General features: G+C 58.2%; 1 protein-coding gene across 3 annotated transcripts in view; it reads right to left on the bottom strand.

Moving 5' to 3' along the window:
- The window catches only part of LOC140402509 (uromodulin-like), a 42,335-nt gene that overhangs the window by 16,878 nt on the left and 7,535 nt on the right, over nucleotides 1-17,922 (bottom strand). For 2 of the 3 annotated variants that reach the window (XM_072490373.1, XM_072490372.1), the window contains exon 3: nucleotides 7,713-7,872. In XM_072490373.1, coding sequence (XP_072346474.1) covers nucleotides 7,713-7,872 — 160 coding nt within the window. The remainder of the gene's footprint in view (nucleotides 1-7,712; nucleotides 7,873-17,922) is intronic. The other variant, XM_072490374.1, reaches the window with a different exon arrangement.

Raw genomic sequence — 17,922 nt, 5'->3', positions numbered from 1 at the left:
ACGGAGTGTGTGTCCCTCACCACGGAGTGTGTCAAGCTCACCACGGAGTGTGTGTCCCTCACCACGGAGTGTGTGTCCCTCACCACGGAGTGTGTGTCCCTCACCACGGAGTGTGTGTCCTTCACCACGGAGTGTGTGTCCCTCACCACGGAGTGTGTTTCCCTCACCACGGAGTGTGTGTCCCTCACCACGGAGTGTGTGTCCTTCGCCACGGAGAGTGTGTCCCTCACCACGGAGTGTGTGTCCCTCACCACGGAGAGTGTGTCCCTCACCACGGAGTGTGTGTCCCTCACCACGGAGTGAGTGTCCCTCACCACGGAGTGTGTGTCCCTCACCACAGAGTGTGTGTCCCTCACCACGGAGTGAGTGTCCCTCACCACGGAGTGTGTGTCCCTCACCACGGAGAGTGTGTCCCTCACCACGGAGTGTGTGTCCCTCACCACGGAGTGTGTGTCCCTCACCACAGAGTGCGTGTCCCTCACCACGGAGTGTGTGTCCTTCGCCACGGAGTGTGTGTCCCTCACCACGGAGTGTGTGTCCCTCGCCACGGAGTGTGTGTCCTTCACCACGGAGTGTGTGTCCCTCGCCACGGAGTGTGTGTCCCTCACCACGGAGTGTGTGTCCTTCGCCACGGAGTGTGTGTCCCTCACCACGGAGTGTGTGTCCCTCGCCACGGAGTGTGTGTCCTTCACCACGGAGTGTGTGTCCCTCGTCACGGAGTGTGTGTCCCTCACCACGGAGTGTGTGTCCCTCACCACGGAGAGTGTGCCCTTCGCCACGGAGTGTGTGTCCCTCACCACGGAGTGTGTGTCCCTCACCACGGAGAGTGTGTCCTTCACCACGGAGTGTGTGTCCCTCACCACGGAGTGTGTGTCCCTCACCACGGAGTGAGTGTCCTTCGCCACGGAGTGTGTGTCCTTCACCACGGAGTGTGTGTCTCACCACGGAGTGTGTGTGTCTCACCACGGAGTGAGTGTCCTTCGCCACGGAGTGTGTGTCCCTCACCACGGAGTGTGTGTCCCTCACCACAGAGTGTGTGTCCCTCACCACGGAGTGTGTGTCCCTCACCACGGAGTGTGTGTCCCTCACCACGGAGAGTGTGTCCCTCACCACGGAGTGAGTGTCCCTCACCACGGAGAGTGTGTCCCTCACCACGGAGTGTGTGTCCCTCACCACGGAGTGTGTGTCCCTCACCACGGAGTGTGTGTCCCTCACCACGGAGTGAGTGTCCCTCACCACGGAGAGTGTGTCCTTCGCCACGGAGAGTGCGTGTCCCTCACCACGGTGTGTGTGTCCTTCACCACGGAGTGTGTGTCCCTCACCACGGAGTGTGTGTCCTTCACCACGGAGTGTGTGTCCCTCACCACGGAGTGTGTGTCCTTCACCACGGGGTGAGTGTCCCTCACCACGGAGTGTGTGTCCCTCACCACGGAGTGTGTGTCCTTCACCACGGAGTGAGTGTCCCTCACCACGGAGTGTGTGTCCCTCACCACGGAGTGTGTGTCCCTCACCACGGAGTGTGTGTCCTTCACCACGGAGTGTGTGTCCCTCACCACGGAGTGTGTGTCCTTCACCACGGAGTGTGTGTCCCTCACCACGGAGAGTGTGTCCTTCGCCACGGAGAGTGCGTGTCCCTCACCACGGAGTGTGTGTCCTTCACCACGGAGTGTGTGTCCTTCACCACGGAGTGTGTGTCCTTCACCACGGAATGTGTGTCCCTCACCACGGAGTGTGTGTCCTTCACCACGGAGTGTGTGTCCCTCACCACGGAGTGTGCGTCCTTCACCACGGAGTGTGTGTCCCTCACCACGGAGAGTGTGTCCCTCACCACGGAGTGTGTGTCCCTCACCACGGAGAGTGTGTCCCTCACCACGGCGTGTGTCCCTCACCACGGAGTGTGTGTCCTTCACCACGGAGTGTGTGTCCTTCGCCACGGAGAGTGTGTCCCTCACCACGGAGTGAGTGTCCCTCACCACGGAGTGTGTGTCCTTCACCACGGAGTGTGTGTCCTTCGCCACGGAGAGTGTGTCCCTCACCACGGAGTGTGTGTCCTTCACCACGGAGTGTGTGTCCTTCGCCACGGAGAGTGTGTCCCTCACCACGGAGTGTGTGTCCCTCACCACGGAGTGTGTGTCCCTCACCACGGAGTGTGTGTCCCTCACCACGGAGTGTATGTCCTTCACCACGGAGTGAGTGTCCCTCACCACGGAGTGTGTGTCCCTCACCACGGAGTGTGTGTCCCTCACCACGGAGTGTGTGTCCTTCACCACGGCGTGTGTGTCCTTCACCACGGCGTGTGCCCCTCACCACGGAGTGTGTGTCCCTCACCACGGAGTGTGTGTCCCTCACCACGGAGTGTGTGTCCCTCACCACGGAGTGTATGTCCTTCACCACGGAGTGAGTGTCCCTCACCACGGAGTGTGTGTCCCTCACCACGGAGTGTGTGTCCCTCAACACGGAGTGTGTGTCCTTCACCACGGAGTGTGCGTCCCTCACCACGGAGTGTGTGTCCCTCACCACGGAGAGTGTGTCCTTCACCACGGAGTGTGTGTCCTTCACCACGGTGTGTGTGTCCCTCACCACGGAGTGTGTGTCCTTCGCCACGGAGTGTGTGTCCCTCACCACGGAGAGTGTGTCCTTCACCACGGAGTGTGTGTCCTTCACCACGGAGTGTGTGTCCCTCACCACGGAGTGTGTGTCCTTCACCACGGTGTGTGTGTCCCTCACCACGGAGTGTGTGTCCTTCACCACGGAGTGTGTGTCCCTCACCACGGAGAGTGTGTCCTTCACCACGGAGTGTGTGTCCCTCACCACGGAGTGAGCGTCCTTCAACACGGAGTGTGTGTCCCTCACCACGAAGTGTGTGTCACTCACCCCGAGTGTGTGTCCCTCACCACGGAGTGTGTGTCCCTCACCACGGAGTGTGTGTCCTTCACCACGGTGTGTGTGTCCCTCACCACGGAGTGTGTGTCCTTCGCCACGGAGTGTGTGTCCCTCACCACAGAGTGTGTGTCCCTCACCACGGAGTGAGTGTCCCTCACCACTGTGTGTATGTCCTTCACCACGGAGTGAGTGTCCCTCACCACGGAGTGTGTGTCCTTCGCCACGGAGTGTGCGTCCCTCACCACGGAGTGTGTGTCCTTCACCACGGAGTGTGCGTCCCTCACCACGGAGTGTGTGTCCCTCAACACGGAGTGTGTGTCCCTCACCATGGAGTGTATGTCCCTCACCACGGAGTGTGTGTCCCTCACCACGGAGTGTGCGTCCTTCACCACGGAGTGTGTGTCCCTCACCACGGAGTGTGTGTCCCTCACCACGGAGTCTGTGTCCCTCACCACGGAGTGTGTGTCCTTCGCCACGGAGTGTGTGTCCCTCACCACGGAGAGTGTGTCCTTCACCACGGAGTGAGTGTCCCTCACCACGGAGTGTGTGTCCCTCACCACGGCGTGTGTGTCCCTCACCACGGAGAGTGTGTCCCTCACCACGGAGTGTGTGTCCTTCACCACGGCGTGTGTCCCTCACCACGGAGTGAGTGTCCCTCACCACGGAGTGTGTGTCCCTCACCACGGAGTGTATGTCCTTCACCACGGAGAGTGTGTCCCTCGCCACGGAGTGTGTGTCCTTCACCACGGCGTGTGCCCCTCACCACGGAGAGTGTGTCCCTCGCCACGGAGTGTGTGTCCCTCACCACGGAGTGTGTGTCCCTCACCACGGAGTGTGTGTCCTTCACCACGGCGTGTATCCCTCACCACGGAGTGAGTGTCCCTCACCACGGAGTGTGTGTCCCTCACCACGGAGTGTATGTCCTTCACCACGGAGAGTGTGTCCCTCGCCACGGAGTGTGTGTCCTTCACCACGGCGTGTGCCCCTCACCACGGAGTGTGTGTCCCTCACCACGGAGAGTGTGTCCTTCACCACGGAGTGTGTGTCCTTCGCCACGGAGTGAGTGTCCCTCACCACGGAGTGAGTGTCCTTCACCACGGAGTGTGTGTCCCTCACCACGGAGAGTGTGTCCCTCACCACGGAGTGTGTGTCCCTCACCACGGAGTGAGTGTCCTTCACCACGGAGTGTGTGTCCCTCACCACGGAGAGTGTGTCCCTCACCACGGCGTGTGTCCCTCACCACGGAGTGTGTGTCCTTCACCACGGAGAGTGTGTCCCTCGCCACGGAGTGTGTGGCCCTCACCACGGAGTGTGCGTCCCTCACCACGGAGTGTGTGTCCCTCACCACGGAGTGTGTGTCCCTCACCACGGAGTGTATGTCCCTCACCACGGAGTGTATGTCCTTCACCACGGAGAGTGTGTCCTTCACCACGGAGAGTGTGTCCTTCACCACGGAGAGTGTGTCCTTCACCACGGAGAGTGTGTCCTTCACCACGGAGTGTGTGTCCTTCGCCACGGAGTGTGTGTCCCTCACCACGGAGTGTGCGTCCTTCACCACGGCGTGTGCCCCTCACCACGGAGAGTGTGTCCCTCACCACAGAGTGTGTGTCCCTCACCACTGAGTGTGTGTCCTTCACCACGGCGTGTGCCCCTCACCACGGAGAGTGTGTCCCTCACCACGGAGAGTGTGTCCCTCACCACGGAGTGTGTGTCCTTCACCACGGAGAGTGTGTCCCTCGCCACGGAGTGTGTGGCCCTCACCACGGAGTGTGCGTCCCTCACCACGGAGTGTGTGTCCTTCACCACGGAGTGTGCGTCCCTCACCACGGAGTGTGTGTCCTTCACCACGGAGTGTGTGTCCCTCACCACGGAGAGTGTGTCCCTCACCACGGAGTGTGTGTCCTTCGCCACGGAGAGTGTGTCCTTCACCATGGAGTGTGCGTCCTTCACCACGGAGTGTGTGTCCCTCACCACGAAGTGTGCGTCCTTCACCACGGAGTGAGTGTCCCTCACCACGGAGTGCGCGTCCTTCACCACGGAGTGAGTGTCCCTCACCACGGAGTGTGTGTCCCTCACCACGGAGTGAGTGTCCCTCACCACGGAGTGAGTGTCCTTCACCACGGAGTGTGTGTCCCTCACCACGGAGTGAGTGTCCTTCACCACGGAGTGTGTGTCCTTCACCATGGAGAATATGTACTTCACCACGGAGTGTGTGTCCCTCACCACGGAGTGTGTGTCCCTCACCATGGAGTGTGTGTCCCTCACCACGGAGAGTGTGTCCTTCACCACGGAGTGAGTGTCCCTCACCACGGAGTGTGTGTCCCTCACCACGGAGTGAGTGTCCTTCACCACGGAGTGTGTGTCCTTCACCACGGAGTGAGTGTCCCTCACCACGGAGTGTGTGTCCCTCACCATGGAGTGTGTGTCCCTCACCACGGAGTGTGTGTCCTTCACCACGGAGTGAGTGTCCCTCACCACGGAGTGTGTGTCCCTCACCACGGAGTGAGTGTCCTTCACCACGGAGTGAGTGTCCCTCACCACGGAGTGAGTGTCCTTCACCACGGAGTGTGTGTCCTTCACCACGGAGTGAGTGTCCCTCACCATGGAGAATATGCACTTCACCATGGGGTATGCGTCCCTCACCATTCAGTGTGTGTTCTTCACCACGGAGAGTGTCCTGCACCGGTGCCAGAACCAAGATCTTCACGGCAGTCACCATCTCGCTGTGTTGACCTGGTTGTGTCGCGGGGTCGGTCTGATCTCCTCAGACAGAAGCATTCACACTCTTCAGTCCCGGCTTTCAATCTGAGGAGTGAAGCTGACGTCCCTTCCTGATGTTCCAGATGTTTCCGTTGCAGTCCAGTGACTTGAGGTCTGACCAAGTCCAGAGGCTCCACATCTGACTGGGACTCATCATATTCCTGGCCTCCAGCAATGCTCTGAGAGGAGGCAGCCTGGGCCATCTCTGCCTCTGCCTGGTCAGAGAGACTGAGCTGCTCACCAGGTTGTGACCACACGGCATCTTTAGAACAAGGTCCCCCTGAGCTAGGTATCTCTGCGCTGCTGCAGGAGGTGGATGAAAACTATTGCGGCTCTTCAATGACAACATCGGAGACCTCGCTGGTGTCAGAGCTTTCTTAGGTCTGGCTGGGAGCTCCCAGGACTACTCCCCGGTACCGGAGCCATGACTCATGTCAGGTTGGTGATATGGATGATGGTGTTCTGGCTCGTCCCTCGGTTTATTGGTCACTTCACCCTCAGCACAGGGGTGATCGACTTCCTCCCCAATTAGCTTGAGGATTCCCTCCTTGAAGTCCGCGAGGCCTTTCAGCTTGGACACCCATCCGCTCGTCTGGAATCTCTGTTTTATTGTGAGCCAGCTTGTCCTGCATGGAGACAGGTGGAGAGAGTGTGTGCTGGACGTGTGCCAGGGCGGAAGGTAACAATGCCAGGCAGCTGTGGGTGGTGAGTGGAGGTGGAGAGGTGATGAGGTGATGACAAAGATTGGAAGAGTTGCAAATAGTGAAGAGGATTGTCAGACACGGATTGTGTCTTGGGCAAAGAAAGGGCAGATGGAATTTAATCCGGACAAGTGGCATTTTGGAAGGTCCAATGCATGTAGGAATTACACAGTAAATGGTAGAACTCTTGCGAGTACTGACAGGCAGTGGGCGTACATGTCCACCAATCACTGAAAGTGGCAATGCTTGTGGATAAGGTGGTGGTTAAGGCGGCAGGTTGGCCTTCATCGGTCGGGGATTGAATATAAAAATTGCCAAGTCATGTTGCAGCTGTACAGGACTTTAGTTGGGCCTCATTTGGAATATTGTGTACAATTCTGGTCGCCACATTACCAGAAGGATATGGATGCTTTAGAGAGGACAGAAGCGGTTTACGAGGATGTTGCATTGTATGGAGGGCATTAGCTACGAGTCGAGGTTCGACAAACACGGTCTGTTCTCACTGGAACGATGGAAGTTGAGAGGCGACCTGATAGAGGTCTATAAGATTATGAGTGCCATGGACAGAGTGGATAGTCAGATGCTCTTTCTGAGGGTCGGAGAGTCAAGTACTCGGGGACAGAGGTTTAAAGTGCGTGGGGAAAAGTTTAGAACTGATGTGCGAGGGAGATGTTTTAAACAAAGGGTGGTAAATATATGGAACTTAATGCCTGGGGGGGGGGGGGGGGAGCAGGTACGTTGGTGGCAATCAAGCGGAAGCTAGACAAATATATGAATAGGGTGGGAATGGAAGGATACGGACTCCGTAAGTGCAGATGGTTTTAGTTTAGGCAGGTACCAAGGTCAGCGCAGGCTTGGAGGGCCGAAGGGTCTGTTCCTGTGCTGTATTGTCCTTTGTTCTTCGAGATGCAGGGGAGGTGCAGATGTGTGTGGGCGAGGGAGTGGTGCTGGCAGTGAGTGAGCTCCCTGTGAGTGTGCGAGTGATGGGAGGAGTGACGCACCCTGGCAGAACGCAAATGGTCACTCACCCTTTTCCGACGTTGGGTGCCTGTCCTCCTCAGCAGGCTGTTAGCACTGAGCAGAGCTGTCACCGCTTCCCCTGGTGGGTCAGTGCCCCAGCTCGATGGTCTGCTCCCTGGGAGCGGGTACAGGCCCTCACGCTGCAAATCCACTGTATCTGGGAAAGATCCGCCCTTTATCTCTGTTCTATTTCCCTGGGAATCTCCCATTATTCCCCATGTTTCACTCTGCAGAAACCACATCTTCCCTTTCCCAGTATTCCCTCCCTGCCCCATTGCTCTGAATAACGATCCCACTTTCTCTGCAGTTCCTCTGATGAGTTTAATCGCGTTTTCCCCTGGGTCTTACCTGTTGAATCTGGACCATCCAGCGACAAGACCGTTATCACATTGCAAATCAGCGGAACAGTTTTGATTCAGACACTTTACGCTCCTCCATGGCTGCTCCAGAACTTTGTGATTCACACACGGGTCGACAGATATGGAGACGGCAGCTGAATGACAGCAAGCTGTTTATTGTTAAAATAACGATTAGGAAATATTACACACTGGCTCGGCTGCATTGCAACAAACCCATTTTCAACCAGTGTCTGCTATCAATCCCTGAACTGGAAGCTGGAATCTCTGCTCCTTCTCCAAACCAATTTACTCCTCATCTCCCAGCTCCGTCTCTGGGGATCTGTGACCCTGGGGATGGAGCATGTAGAACCCAACACTGTATCTGCAGCTCAACACAAACTGTGGACATCGCAGGTGTTAAGATACCAGACAAGACACGTGGCAGGGGGTGAGGGGTGACATGATCATGGACGGAAAGGGGCCATCTGGAATGGGCTCAGTACAGGGTGGATTTAATGGAGGGAGTTAAATGGGGAGATGATGGATGGTAGAGGGGATTGGAGGCACAGGCCTCCGCTAAGGCTGGTAATATGGAACGTCCGGGGACTGAATAGAACATAGAACATAGAACGATACAGCGCAGTACAGGCCCTTCGGCCCACGATGTTGCACCGACATGGGACGTCAAAAAACAAAAGCCATCTAACCTACACTATGCCATTATCATCCATATGCTTATCCAATAAACTTTTAAATGCCCTCAATGTTGGCGAGTTCACTACTGTAGCAGGTAGGGCATTCCACGGCCTCACTACTCTTTGCGTAAAGAACCTACCTCTGACCTCTGCCCTATATCTATTACCTCTCAGTTTAAGGCTATGTGCCCTCGTGCCAGCCATTTCCATCCGCGGGAGAAGGCTCTCACTGTCCACCCTATCTAAACCCCCGATCATTTTGTATGCCTCTATTAAGTCTCCTCTTAACCTTCTTCTCTCCAACGAAAACAACCTCAAGTCCATCAGCCTTTCCTCATAATGGGCCGGTTAAAAGGCCGGGGCTGTTCGCGTACCACAGGAGTTTTTAAGCGGGGTTGGTCTTTCTGCAGGAGATGCACCTCTGTGTGGAGGACTAGGTTAGGTTAAGGAAGGGGTGGGTCTGGCTGGATTTTTGCTCGGGGTTTGATTTGAAATTGAGGGTAATGGCAATTTTAATGAGCAAAAAAATGGGATACGTGTGTGCAAAGGAGGTAAGGAATCTGGGTGGGAGATATGTGAGTGTGAGTGGGGTATTGGAAGGGGCACCAGTGGTGTTGGTAGATGTGAATGCCCCAAATTGGGATGATGTGGGTTTTATGAAGGGGTTGCTGGCAGAAATCCCGGATTTGGACAAGAACCAGTTGTTCATAGGAGGAGATTTCAATTGTATCTTAGAACCAGGGTTGGATAGGTCGAGCCTCAGGTCGGTGGGTGGGGTGTGAATGGCAAGGGCTCGGGGGGTTTATGGAGAGGATGGGTATGATGGATCCATGGCGTTATCAGAACCCAGGGGGAAGGGAGTATTCCTTCTTCTCACACGTCCACTAGTTTTATTTGAGGATTGATTACTTTGTACTGGGTCGGGAGATTTTGGTTGGGGTGGAGAGGTCAGAGAATGTGGGGATAGTTATCTCGGAGCATGCGCCCCACTGGCTGGAGAATCGGTTCAGATCAGGACGAGAGCAGAGGCTGGGGTGGAGGTTTGACTCGGGGTTGTTGGCGGATGGAGGTTTCTGTGATAAGCTGCCGGCGGTGATTAAGGAGCATGTGGAGTTGAATCAGAATGGGGACGTGCCGACGGCTATTTGTTTAGGAAGCACTGAAGGCGGTGGTCCGGGGGTGAAATTATTTATTTTAAGGCTCGTGTGGATAGGGAAAGGAGGAAGGAACATGACCGTCTCGTGACCAAGATAGTGGAGGTGGACAGAGAATATTTGAGGGTGCCCACAGTGGAGGGATTGGCGATGAGAAAAAAGTTGCCGGGGCAGTTTGACAGGCTGACAACAGGGAGTGCGGTAGGGCAACTGCGGAGGGCAAGAGGGGTGCAATATGAGTATGGGGAGAAGGTGAGCCGCATGCTGGCGCACCAGCTGCGGAGGCAGACTGCATCCAGGGAAATATTGAAGATGTGGACTGGGGCTGGGGATGTGGTGTCAGAGACAGGGAAGATAAATGAGGCAATTAGGGAGTACAAGCAGGGTCTTTAAGAGGCAGACCCGGGGAGAGAGGAGGGGGAAATGGGCGGTGTCAGGACAAGCTGGAATTTCCCTAAGTGGAGGAAGCAAAGAGGCAGGCGTTGGAGGAGCCCCTGGGGCTGAGGGACGTGCTGGATAGTATCAGGGGTATGAAGTCGGGGAAGACCCCAGGGCCGGATGGGTACCCGGCAGAATTTTATCAGGAATTTGCGACAGACCTGGCACCACATCTGTTGGGGCGTTTGATGAAGCACTGGAGAAGGGGGAGTTGCCGGAGACGATGACGCAGGCAGTAATCAAACTAACCCGATAAAGGGGAAGGACCCGGTGGGATGTGCGTCGTATCGGCCCATATCACTATTGAACACGGATGTGAAAGTATTGGGTAAGTTGTTGGCGGGGAGGGTGGAGGAGTGTGTCCCGGGGGTGTGGTAGAAGATGAAACAGGCTTTGTGAGGGGCAGGCAGCTCGCGAGTAATATAAGACGGCTGTTGAATGTGGTGATGAATCCGTCACGGGCTCTGGTACCGGAGGTGGTGGTGTCCATGGACGCGAAGGAGGCATTTGATCAGGTGGAGTGGCAGTACTTGTTGAAGGTTTTGGGAAGGTTTGAGTTTGGGCCGAAATTTGTGGCCTGTGTACCGTTGCTGTATGTGGCACCAAGGGCGAGGATGAATGATATGAGCTCACGAAGCTTTGACTTACACAGGGGTACGAGGCAGGGGTGCCCGCTGTCACCGCTGCTGTTTGCACTGGCTATAGAGCCATTGGCGATGGCTCTCAGGGGTCGGCAGAGTGGCGGGGGATTATGAGGGACAGAGGAAGCAACGGTGTCGCTCTATGACGATTACCTCTTGCTGTATGTTTCGGATCTGTTGGAGAGTATGGGAAGGGTTATGGGCCTGTTGGGGAGGTTTGGAGGGTTCTCAGGATACAAGTTGAATGTAAGGAAATGCAGGGTTTTCCCGGTGAATGAGCTGGCACAGTGGGATAATTTAGGGGGGGTGCCATTTACGGTAGTGAGGGATAGGTTTAGGTATTTGGGGATTCAGGTAGCGAGAGAATGGAGGGGGCTCCATAAGTGGAACTTAACAAAGCTGGTGGAGGTGGCGAGCGAGGATCATCAGAGGTGGGATACGCTGAATTTAACGCTGGCGGGGAGGGTCCAAGTGGTGAAAATGAATATTCTGCCGAGATTCTTGATTATCTTTCATGCCCTCCCGATCTTTGTACCAAACGCCTTTTTTCGGAAAGTGGAATTTGTATGGACGGGGAAGGTGCCGGGGTGGGGGGGGACCCTGCTACAGAGGCAGAGGCCGCAGGTGGGGTTGGCGTTGCCGAACTCTCTTCATTTTTATGGATGGGGGATGTGGACAAGGTGCGGCGGTGGTGGGAAGGAGAAGAGGGAGAGTGGGTTAGGATGGAGGAGGAATCTTGTGAGGGGTCTAGTTTGAGGGCTATGGTGACGGCAGCATTGCCAATGGCTCCGAGTAGGTATTCAGGGAGCCCAGTGGTGCAGTCCACGGTGAAGATATGGAAACAGCTGAGGAGGCATTTTAGGGTGGAAGGGATGTCGGTGCTAACGCCGCTGTGCGAGAATCATGGGTTTGCGCCGGGGGGCGGGGGGGGGGGGGGCAGGTTAGTGCATACGGGAGGTGGAGGGAAGTGAGGCTGGTCAAGGTGAGGGATCTCTATTTGGAGGAGGGTTCGCCAGTCTGGAGGAGATAAGGGAGAGGGTAGAGCTGCCGAGGGGGAGTGAGTTCAGGTATCTGCAGGTTAGAGACTTTGCACAAAATGTCTGGAGGGGGTTCCCTTAGTTGCCGGGATACACTCTGCTGGAGCGACTGCTACTTCCGGATGTGGAAGGTAAGGGAAGAATTGGGGATATATACAAGTGGCTGGGGGAGCAGCGAGTTCAAGCGGGTGGTGACGATGCTCTTTCCAAGGGTAGGAGAGTCAAGTACTAGGGGACATAGGTTCAAAGCCCATGGGGAAAAGTTTAGAACAGATGCACGAGGCAAGTCTTTTACACAGAGGGTGGTAATTATATGGGAAGCGCTGCCTGGGAGGTACAATAGTGGCATTTAATGGGAATCTAGACAAAAGTATAAATAGGGTGGGAACGGAAAGTTACGGAATCCGTAAGTGTGGGCGGTTTAGTTTCTGCAGGTAGCGTGGTCAGCACAGGCTTGGAGGGCCGAAGGGCCTGTTCCTGTGCTGTATCATTCTTTGTTCTTCACCCTCACTCCCCAAACCCTCCCTCCCCAAACCCCCCCACCTTCCCTCCCTCCCCAAACCCTCCCTCCCCAAACCCTCCCTGCACTTCCCCAAACCCACCCATCGTCCCTCCCAAAACCCTCCCTCCCCAAACCCCCCCTCCTCCCTCCCCAAACCCCCCTCCCCCCTCCCCAACCCCCCCCCTCCCCCCCTCCCCAAACCCACCCTCCCCCCTCCCCAAACGCACCCTACCCCCCTCCCCAAACCCACCCTGCATTTCCCCAAACCCACCCACCGTCCCTCCCCAAACCCACCCTTGCCCCCCCAAACACTCCCTTCCCCCCCAAAACCTACCCTTGCCCCCCAAACCTTCCATCGCTCCCCCAAACCCTCCCTCGAAGTCCCAAACACTCCCTCGCCGTCCCAAACACTCCCTCATCTCCCCAAACACTCCCTCCCCAAATCCCCCCTCCTCAAACACCCCTCCCCCCTCCCCAAACACCCCTCCCCCCCAAACCCACCCTCCACTTCCCCAAACCCACCCACCGTCCCTCCCCAAACCCACCCTTGCCCCCCCCAAACACTCCCTCGCCCTCCCAAACACTCCCTCGCCGTCCCAAACACTCCCTCGCCCTCCCAAACACTCCCTCGCCACCCTAAAATCTACCCTTGCCCCCAAACCCTCCCTTGCCACCCCAAACAATCCTTGCCCCCCCAAACACTCCCTTGCCCCCCAAACACTCGCTCCCCAAACCCTCACACGCTTCGCCAAACACTCCCTCGCCCTCCAAAACCTCATTCCTCCCCAAACCCTCACACGCTCCTCCAAACTCTCACTCGCTCCCCCAACCCCTCCCTCGCCCCCCAAGCCCTCCCTTGCACCCCCAAACCCTCCATCACTCCCCAAACTCTCCCTTGCTCCCCAACACCTCCCTTGCTCCCCAAGCCCTCCCTCGCTCCCCTAAACCCTCCCTCGACCCCCAAACTCTCCCTCACTCCCCAAACCCTCCCTCCCACCCCCAAACCCTCCCTCCAACCCCCAAACCCTCCCTCGCTCCCCCAAACACTCCCTCGCTCCCCCAAACACTCCCTTGCCCCCCCCAAACCTACCCTTGCCCCCAGACCCTCTCTTGCCCCCCAAACAATCCTTGCCACCCCAAACCCTCCCTTGCTCCCCCAAACCCTCCCTCGCCGTCCCAAACACTCCCTCGCCGGCCCAACCACTCCCTCGCCGTCCCAACCACCCCCTCGCCGTCCCAAACACCCCCTCGCCGTCCCAAACCCTCCTCCCCAAACCCCCCCTCCCCTCCCCAAACCCCCCCTCCCCTCCCCAAACCCCCCTCCCCCTCCCCAAACGCACCCTCCCCCCCTCCCCAAAACCCCCTCCCCCAAACCCACCCTCCACTTCCCCAAACCCACCCACCGTCCCTCCCCAAACCCACCCTTGCCCCCCCCAAACACTCCCTTGCCCACCCAAAACCTACTCTTGCCGCCCAGACCCTCTCTTGCCCCCCAAACAATCCTTGCCCCCCAAACACTCCCTCGCTCCCCCAAACACTCCCTCGCCGTCCCAAACACTCCCTCGCCGTCCCAAACACTCCCTCGCCGTCCCAAACACTCCCTTGCCACCCCAAAACCTACCCTTGCCCCCAAAGCCTCCCTTGCCCCCCCAAACAATCCTTGCCCCCCCAAACAATCCTTGCACCCCCAACACTCCCTTGCCCCCAAACACTCCCTCGCTCCCCCTAAACCCTCCCTCGCCCCCAAAACCTCATTCCTCCCCCAAACCCTCACACGTTCCCCCAAACCCTCCCTCGCTCCCCCAAACCCTCCCTCGCTCCCCAAGCCCTCCCTTGCTCCCCCAAACCCTCCATCCCTCCCCAAACTCTCCCTTGCGCCCCCAAGCCCTCCCTCCCACCCCCAAACCCTCCCTCACTCCCGCAAGCCCTCCCTCGCTCCCCCAAGCCCTCCCTCAGACCCCCAAACCCTCCCTCGCTCCCCCAAACACCCCCTCGCTCCCCCAAACACTCCCTCGCTCCCCCAAACACTCCCTCGCTCCCCCAAACACTCCCTCACTCCCCAAACACTCCCTCGCTCCCCCAAACACTCCCTCGCTCCCCCAAACACTCCCTCGCTCCCCCAAACACTCCCTCGCTCCCCCAAACACTCCCTCGCTCCCCAAGCCCTCCCTCGCTCCCCCAAACCCTCCCTCGCTCCCCCAAACCCTCCCTCGCACCACCAAACCGTCACTCGCCCCCAAAATCTACCTCGCTCCCCCAAACCCTCACTCGCCCCCAGAACCCTCACTCGCCCCCAGAACCCTCACTCGCCCCCAGAACCCTCACTCGCCCCCCCCAAACTCTCCCTTGCCCCCCCATACCCTCACTCCCCCCAAACACTCGCTCCGTCCAAACCCGCCATCTCCAAAGCTTTCCTCAGCAAACACTCCCTCCATCTCGGAATACTCCCAATCCAAACTATCCTTCCCCAGATCTTCCTTCCAAAGCCTCATTTCACCCAAACTCTCCCTCCCTAAACCCCCCTGATGCCCATGATACCCCTCGCCAAGCCCTCCGCCACCACTTCCACCTCTCCACCCAAATTCTACCTCCACCCAAACTCTCCCTCCATCACCTACCACTACATCTGCCCTCCCACCACTCAAACCCTCCCTGCAGCCTCTCGCCCTCTCCCACACCTCACCTCCCTGCAGGATCCCACCTCTCCCCAGGGCATAGCTTCCCTCCACAACGTCACACTGCCCAGTGCCCAAGCTCTCTCCGGTGCCTCACATCCCTCCAGCCCCTCATCTGAGCCGAGCCTCCGGCCTGCATTTTGGCACCCTCCAGTGCTCACCGACCTCCAGCGCTTCCCCTCCCTCCAGCGCCTCCCCTCCCTCCAGCGCCTCCCCTCCCTCCAGCGCCTCCCCTCCCTCCAGCGCCTCCCCTCCCTCCAGCGCCTCCCCTCCCTCCAGCGCCTCCCCTCCCTCCAGCGCCTCCCCTCCCTCCAGCGCCTCCCCTCCCTCCAGCGCCTCCCCTCCCTCCAGCGCCTCCCCTCCCTCCAGCGCCTCCCCTCCCTCACATACTCTCCCTCCAGCGCCTCCCCTCCCTGCAGTGCCTCCCTCCCTGCAGTGCGCCTCCCCTCCCTGCAGTGCCCCCCTCCCTCCAGTGCCTCCCCTCCCTCCAGCGCCTCCCCTCCCTCCAGCGCCTCCCCTCCCTGCAGTGCCCCCCTCCCTGCAGTGCCTCCCTCCCTGCAGTGCGCCTCCCCTCCCTCCAGCGCCTCCCCTCCCTCCAGCGCCACCCCTCCCTGCAGTGCCCCCCTCCCTCCAGTGCCTCCCCTCCCTCCAGCGCCTCCCCTCCCTCCAGCGCCTCCCCTCCCTCCAGCGCCTCCCCTCCCTCCAGCGCCTCCCCTCCCTCCAGCGCCTCCCCTCCCTCCAGCGCCTCCCCTCCCTCCAGCGCCTCCCCTCCCTCCAGCGCCTCCCCTCCCTCCCACACATACTCTCCCTCCAGCGTCTCCTCTCCCTGCATCGCCTCCCCTCCCTCCAGTGCCCCCCCTCCCTGCATCGCCCCCCCTCCCTGCAGCGCCTCCCCACCCTCCAGCCCCTCCCCTCCCTCCAGCCCCTCCCCTCCCTCCAGCGCCTCTCCTCCCTCCAGCGCCTCCCCTCCCTCCAGCGCCTCCCCTCCCTCCAGCGCCTCCCCTCCCTCCAGCGCCTCCCCTCCCTCCAGCGCCTCCCCTCCCTCCAGTGCCTCCCCTCCCTCCAGCGCCTCCCCTCCCTCCAGCGCCTCACCCCCCCGCCCCGCCCCTCACCCCTCCACCTTTTTGTTTGTTTGGAACGGAATACATCAGTTCTAGGTTTGGAAAGTCCATCTCCCTGCCCCTGGGTACGGGCTCTCCACAACACTCGGCTCTGTCTCAACTGGTACCTGGTTCAGGGAATAAACCAAAGTGACAACGTTTCCAGATTCTTGCCCCCAACTGCTCAAATCCCCGATTCAGAACCTGTGTCCAAGTCCTGTGTGTGTCATTGAATCCCATATGAGACACAAACACTGGACCCTCCCCTTCTCACGGCCAAGTTCCTCTCCAGACAGGAGATATCCTGAACCCCGGCACTGGACGGGCTCCGGATTGTGCCTGCAGAGTACAGTCTCGCTGCCCCTGACCAAACTGTCTCCTATCACAAAGCTTCTTGTTCTCCAAGCACTGGAGATGGCAAACTTCACCAAGGTGCCATGCTCAGTCCCCTCTTCCACACTCCAGTCCTTCTCCTCATCCGCACAGGTAACACACACCTCATTCCTGTTGGGCGAAGTCAGGGACTGAGGCTCCTCCATCACCACCTTCCCTGAAATCACACCCTCCGGTCCCTCACCGTTGGCCTGGGACTGCCCCCTGGAACTAAGTATCCAGGAAACTCTCCCATTCCCCGTGACTTCGCAATGTCCACAACTCAGACTCCAGCTCAGCAACTCGCAGCCAAAAGTTTCCTGAGCTGCAGACACTTTCTGCTGATATGTGTCCGGCGTTGCGATGTCTCCCACAGATTGCTACCTGTTGCAGTCATGACCACCACATGCCCGTCCAAGGTGACTTACTGCATTGAGAAGTCAAATAGTTAGCTAATTTATCAACTACCGGCAAGTTATAATCTCTTAGATCAGAGACACAAGTGTGGCTGGGGAGAAAGGAAAACGAATAAAGACCAGCAGTTTTTTCAACATTGTCCCTCAGATAAACAAAGCTGTCAGCTCCCCCGGCAAACTCTCCGACTGAGGTCATTGTGTAAACTCCCCTGGCCATCCTCAAACTCAAATCCTCTCAGATCCTTAGGTCGCAATTTCCTCTGGCCGTACAATCCATGTCCCTGATCCTCAAACTCCATCCCTCCGCCCACAATCGATGTCCCTCATCCTCAAACTCCATCCCTCTGCCCACAAATCATGTCCCTCATCCTCAAACTCAATCCCTCCACCCACAATCCATGTCCCTCACCCTCAACCTCCATCCCTCCGCCCACAATCCATGTCCCTCATCCTCAACCTCCATCCCTCCACCCACAATCCATGTCCCTCATCCTCAACCTCCATCCCTCCGCCCACAATCCATGTCCCTCATCCTCAAACTCCATCCCTCCGCCCCAATCCATGTCCCTGATCATCAAACTCCATCCCTCCGCCCACAATCCATGTCCCTCATCCTCAACCTCCATCCCTCCGCCACAATCCATATCCCTGATCCTCAAACTCCATCCCTCCGCCCCCAATCCATGTCCCTGATCCTCAAACTCCATCCCTCCGCCCCCAATCCATGTCCCTGATCATCAAACTCCATCCCTCCACCCCCAATCCATGTCCCTCATCCTCAAACATCATCCCTCCGCCCACAATCCATGTCCCTGATTCTCAAACTCCATCCCTCCGTCCACAATCCATGTCCCTCATCCTCAAACTCCATCCCTCCGCCCACAATCCATGTGACTGATCCTCAAACTCCATCCCTCCGCCCCCAATCCATGTCCCTGATCGTCAAACTCCATCCCTCCACCCCCAATCCATGTTCCTCATCCTCAAACTGCATCCCTCCGCCCACAATCCATGTCTCTGATCCTCAAACTCCATCCCTCCGCCCCCAATCCATGTCCCTGGTCCTCAAACTCCATCCCTCCGCCCACGGTCCATGTCCCTGATCCTCAAACTCCATCCCTCCACCCCCAATCCATGTCACTGATCCTCAAACTCCATCCCCCCACCCACAATCCATGTCACTGATCCTC

Source organism: Scyliorhinus torazame, chromosome 25 (assembly GCF_047496885.1).
Source record: "Scyliorhinus torazame isolate Kashiwa2021f chromosome 25, sScyTor2.1, whole genome shotgun sequence".
In the NCBI taxonomy this organism is placed as follows: Eukaryota; Metazoa; Chordata; class Chondrichthyes; order Carcharhiniformes; family Scyliorhinidae; genus Scyliorhinus; species Scyliorhinus torazame.
The sequence above is the reverse complement of the archived record's forward strand: the minus strand, read 5'-3'. Positions and strand labels throughout refer to the sequence as shown.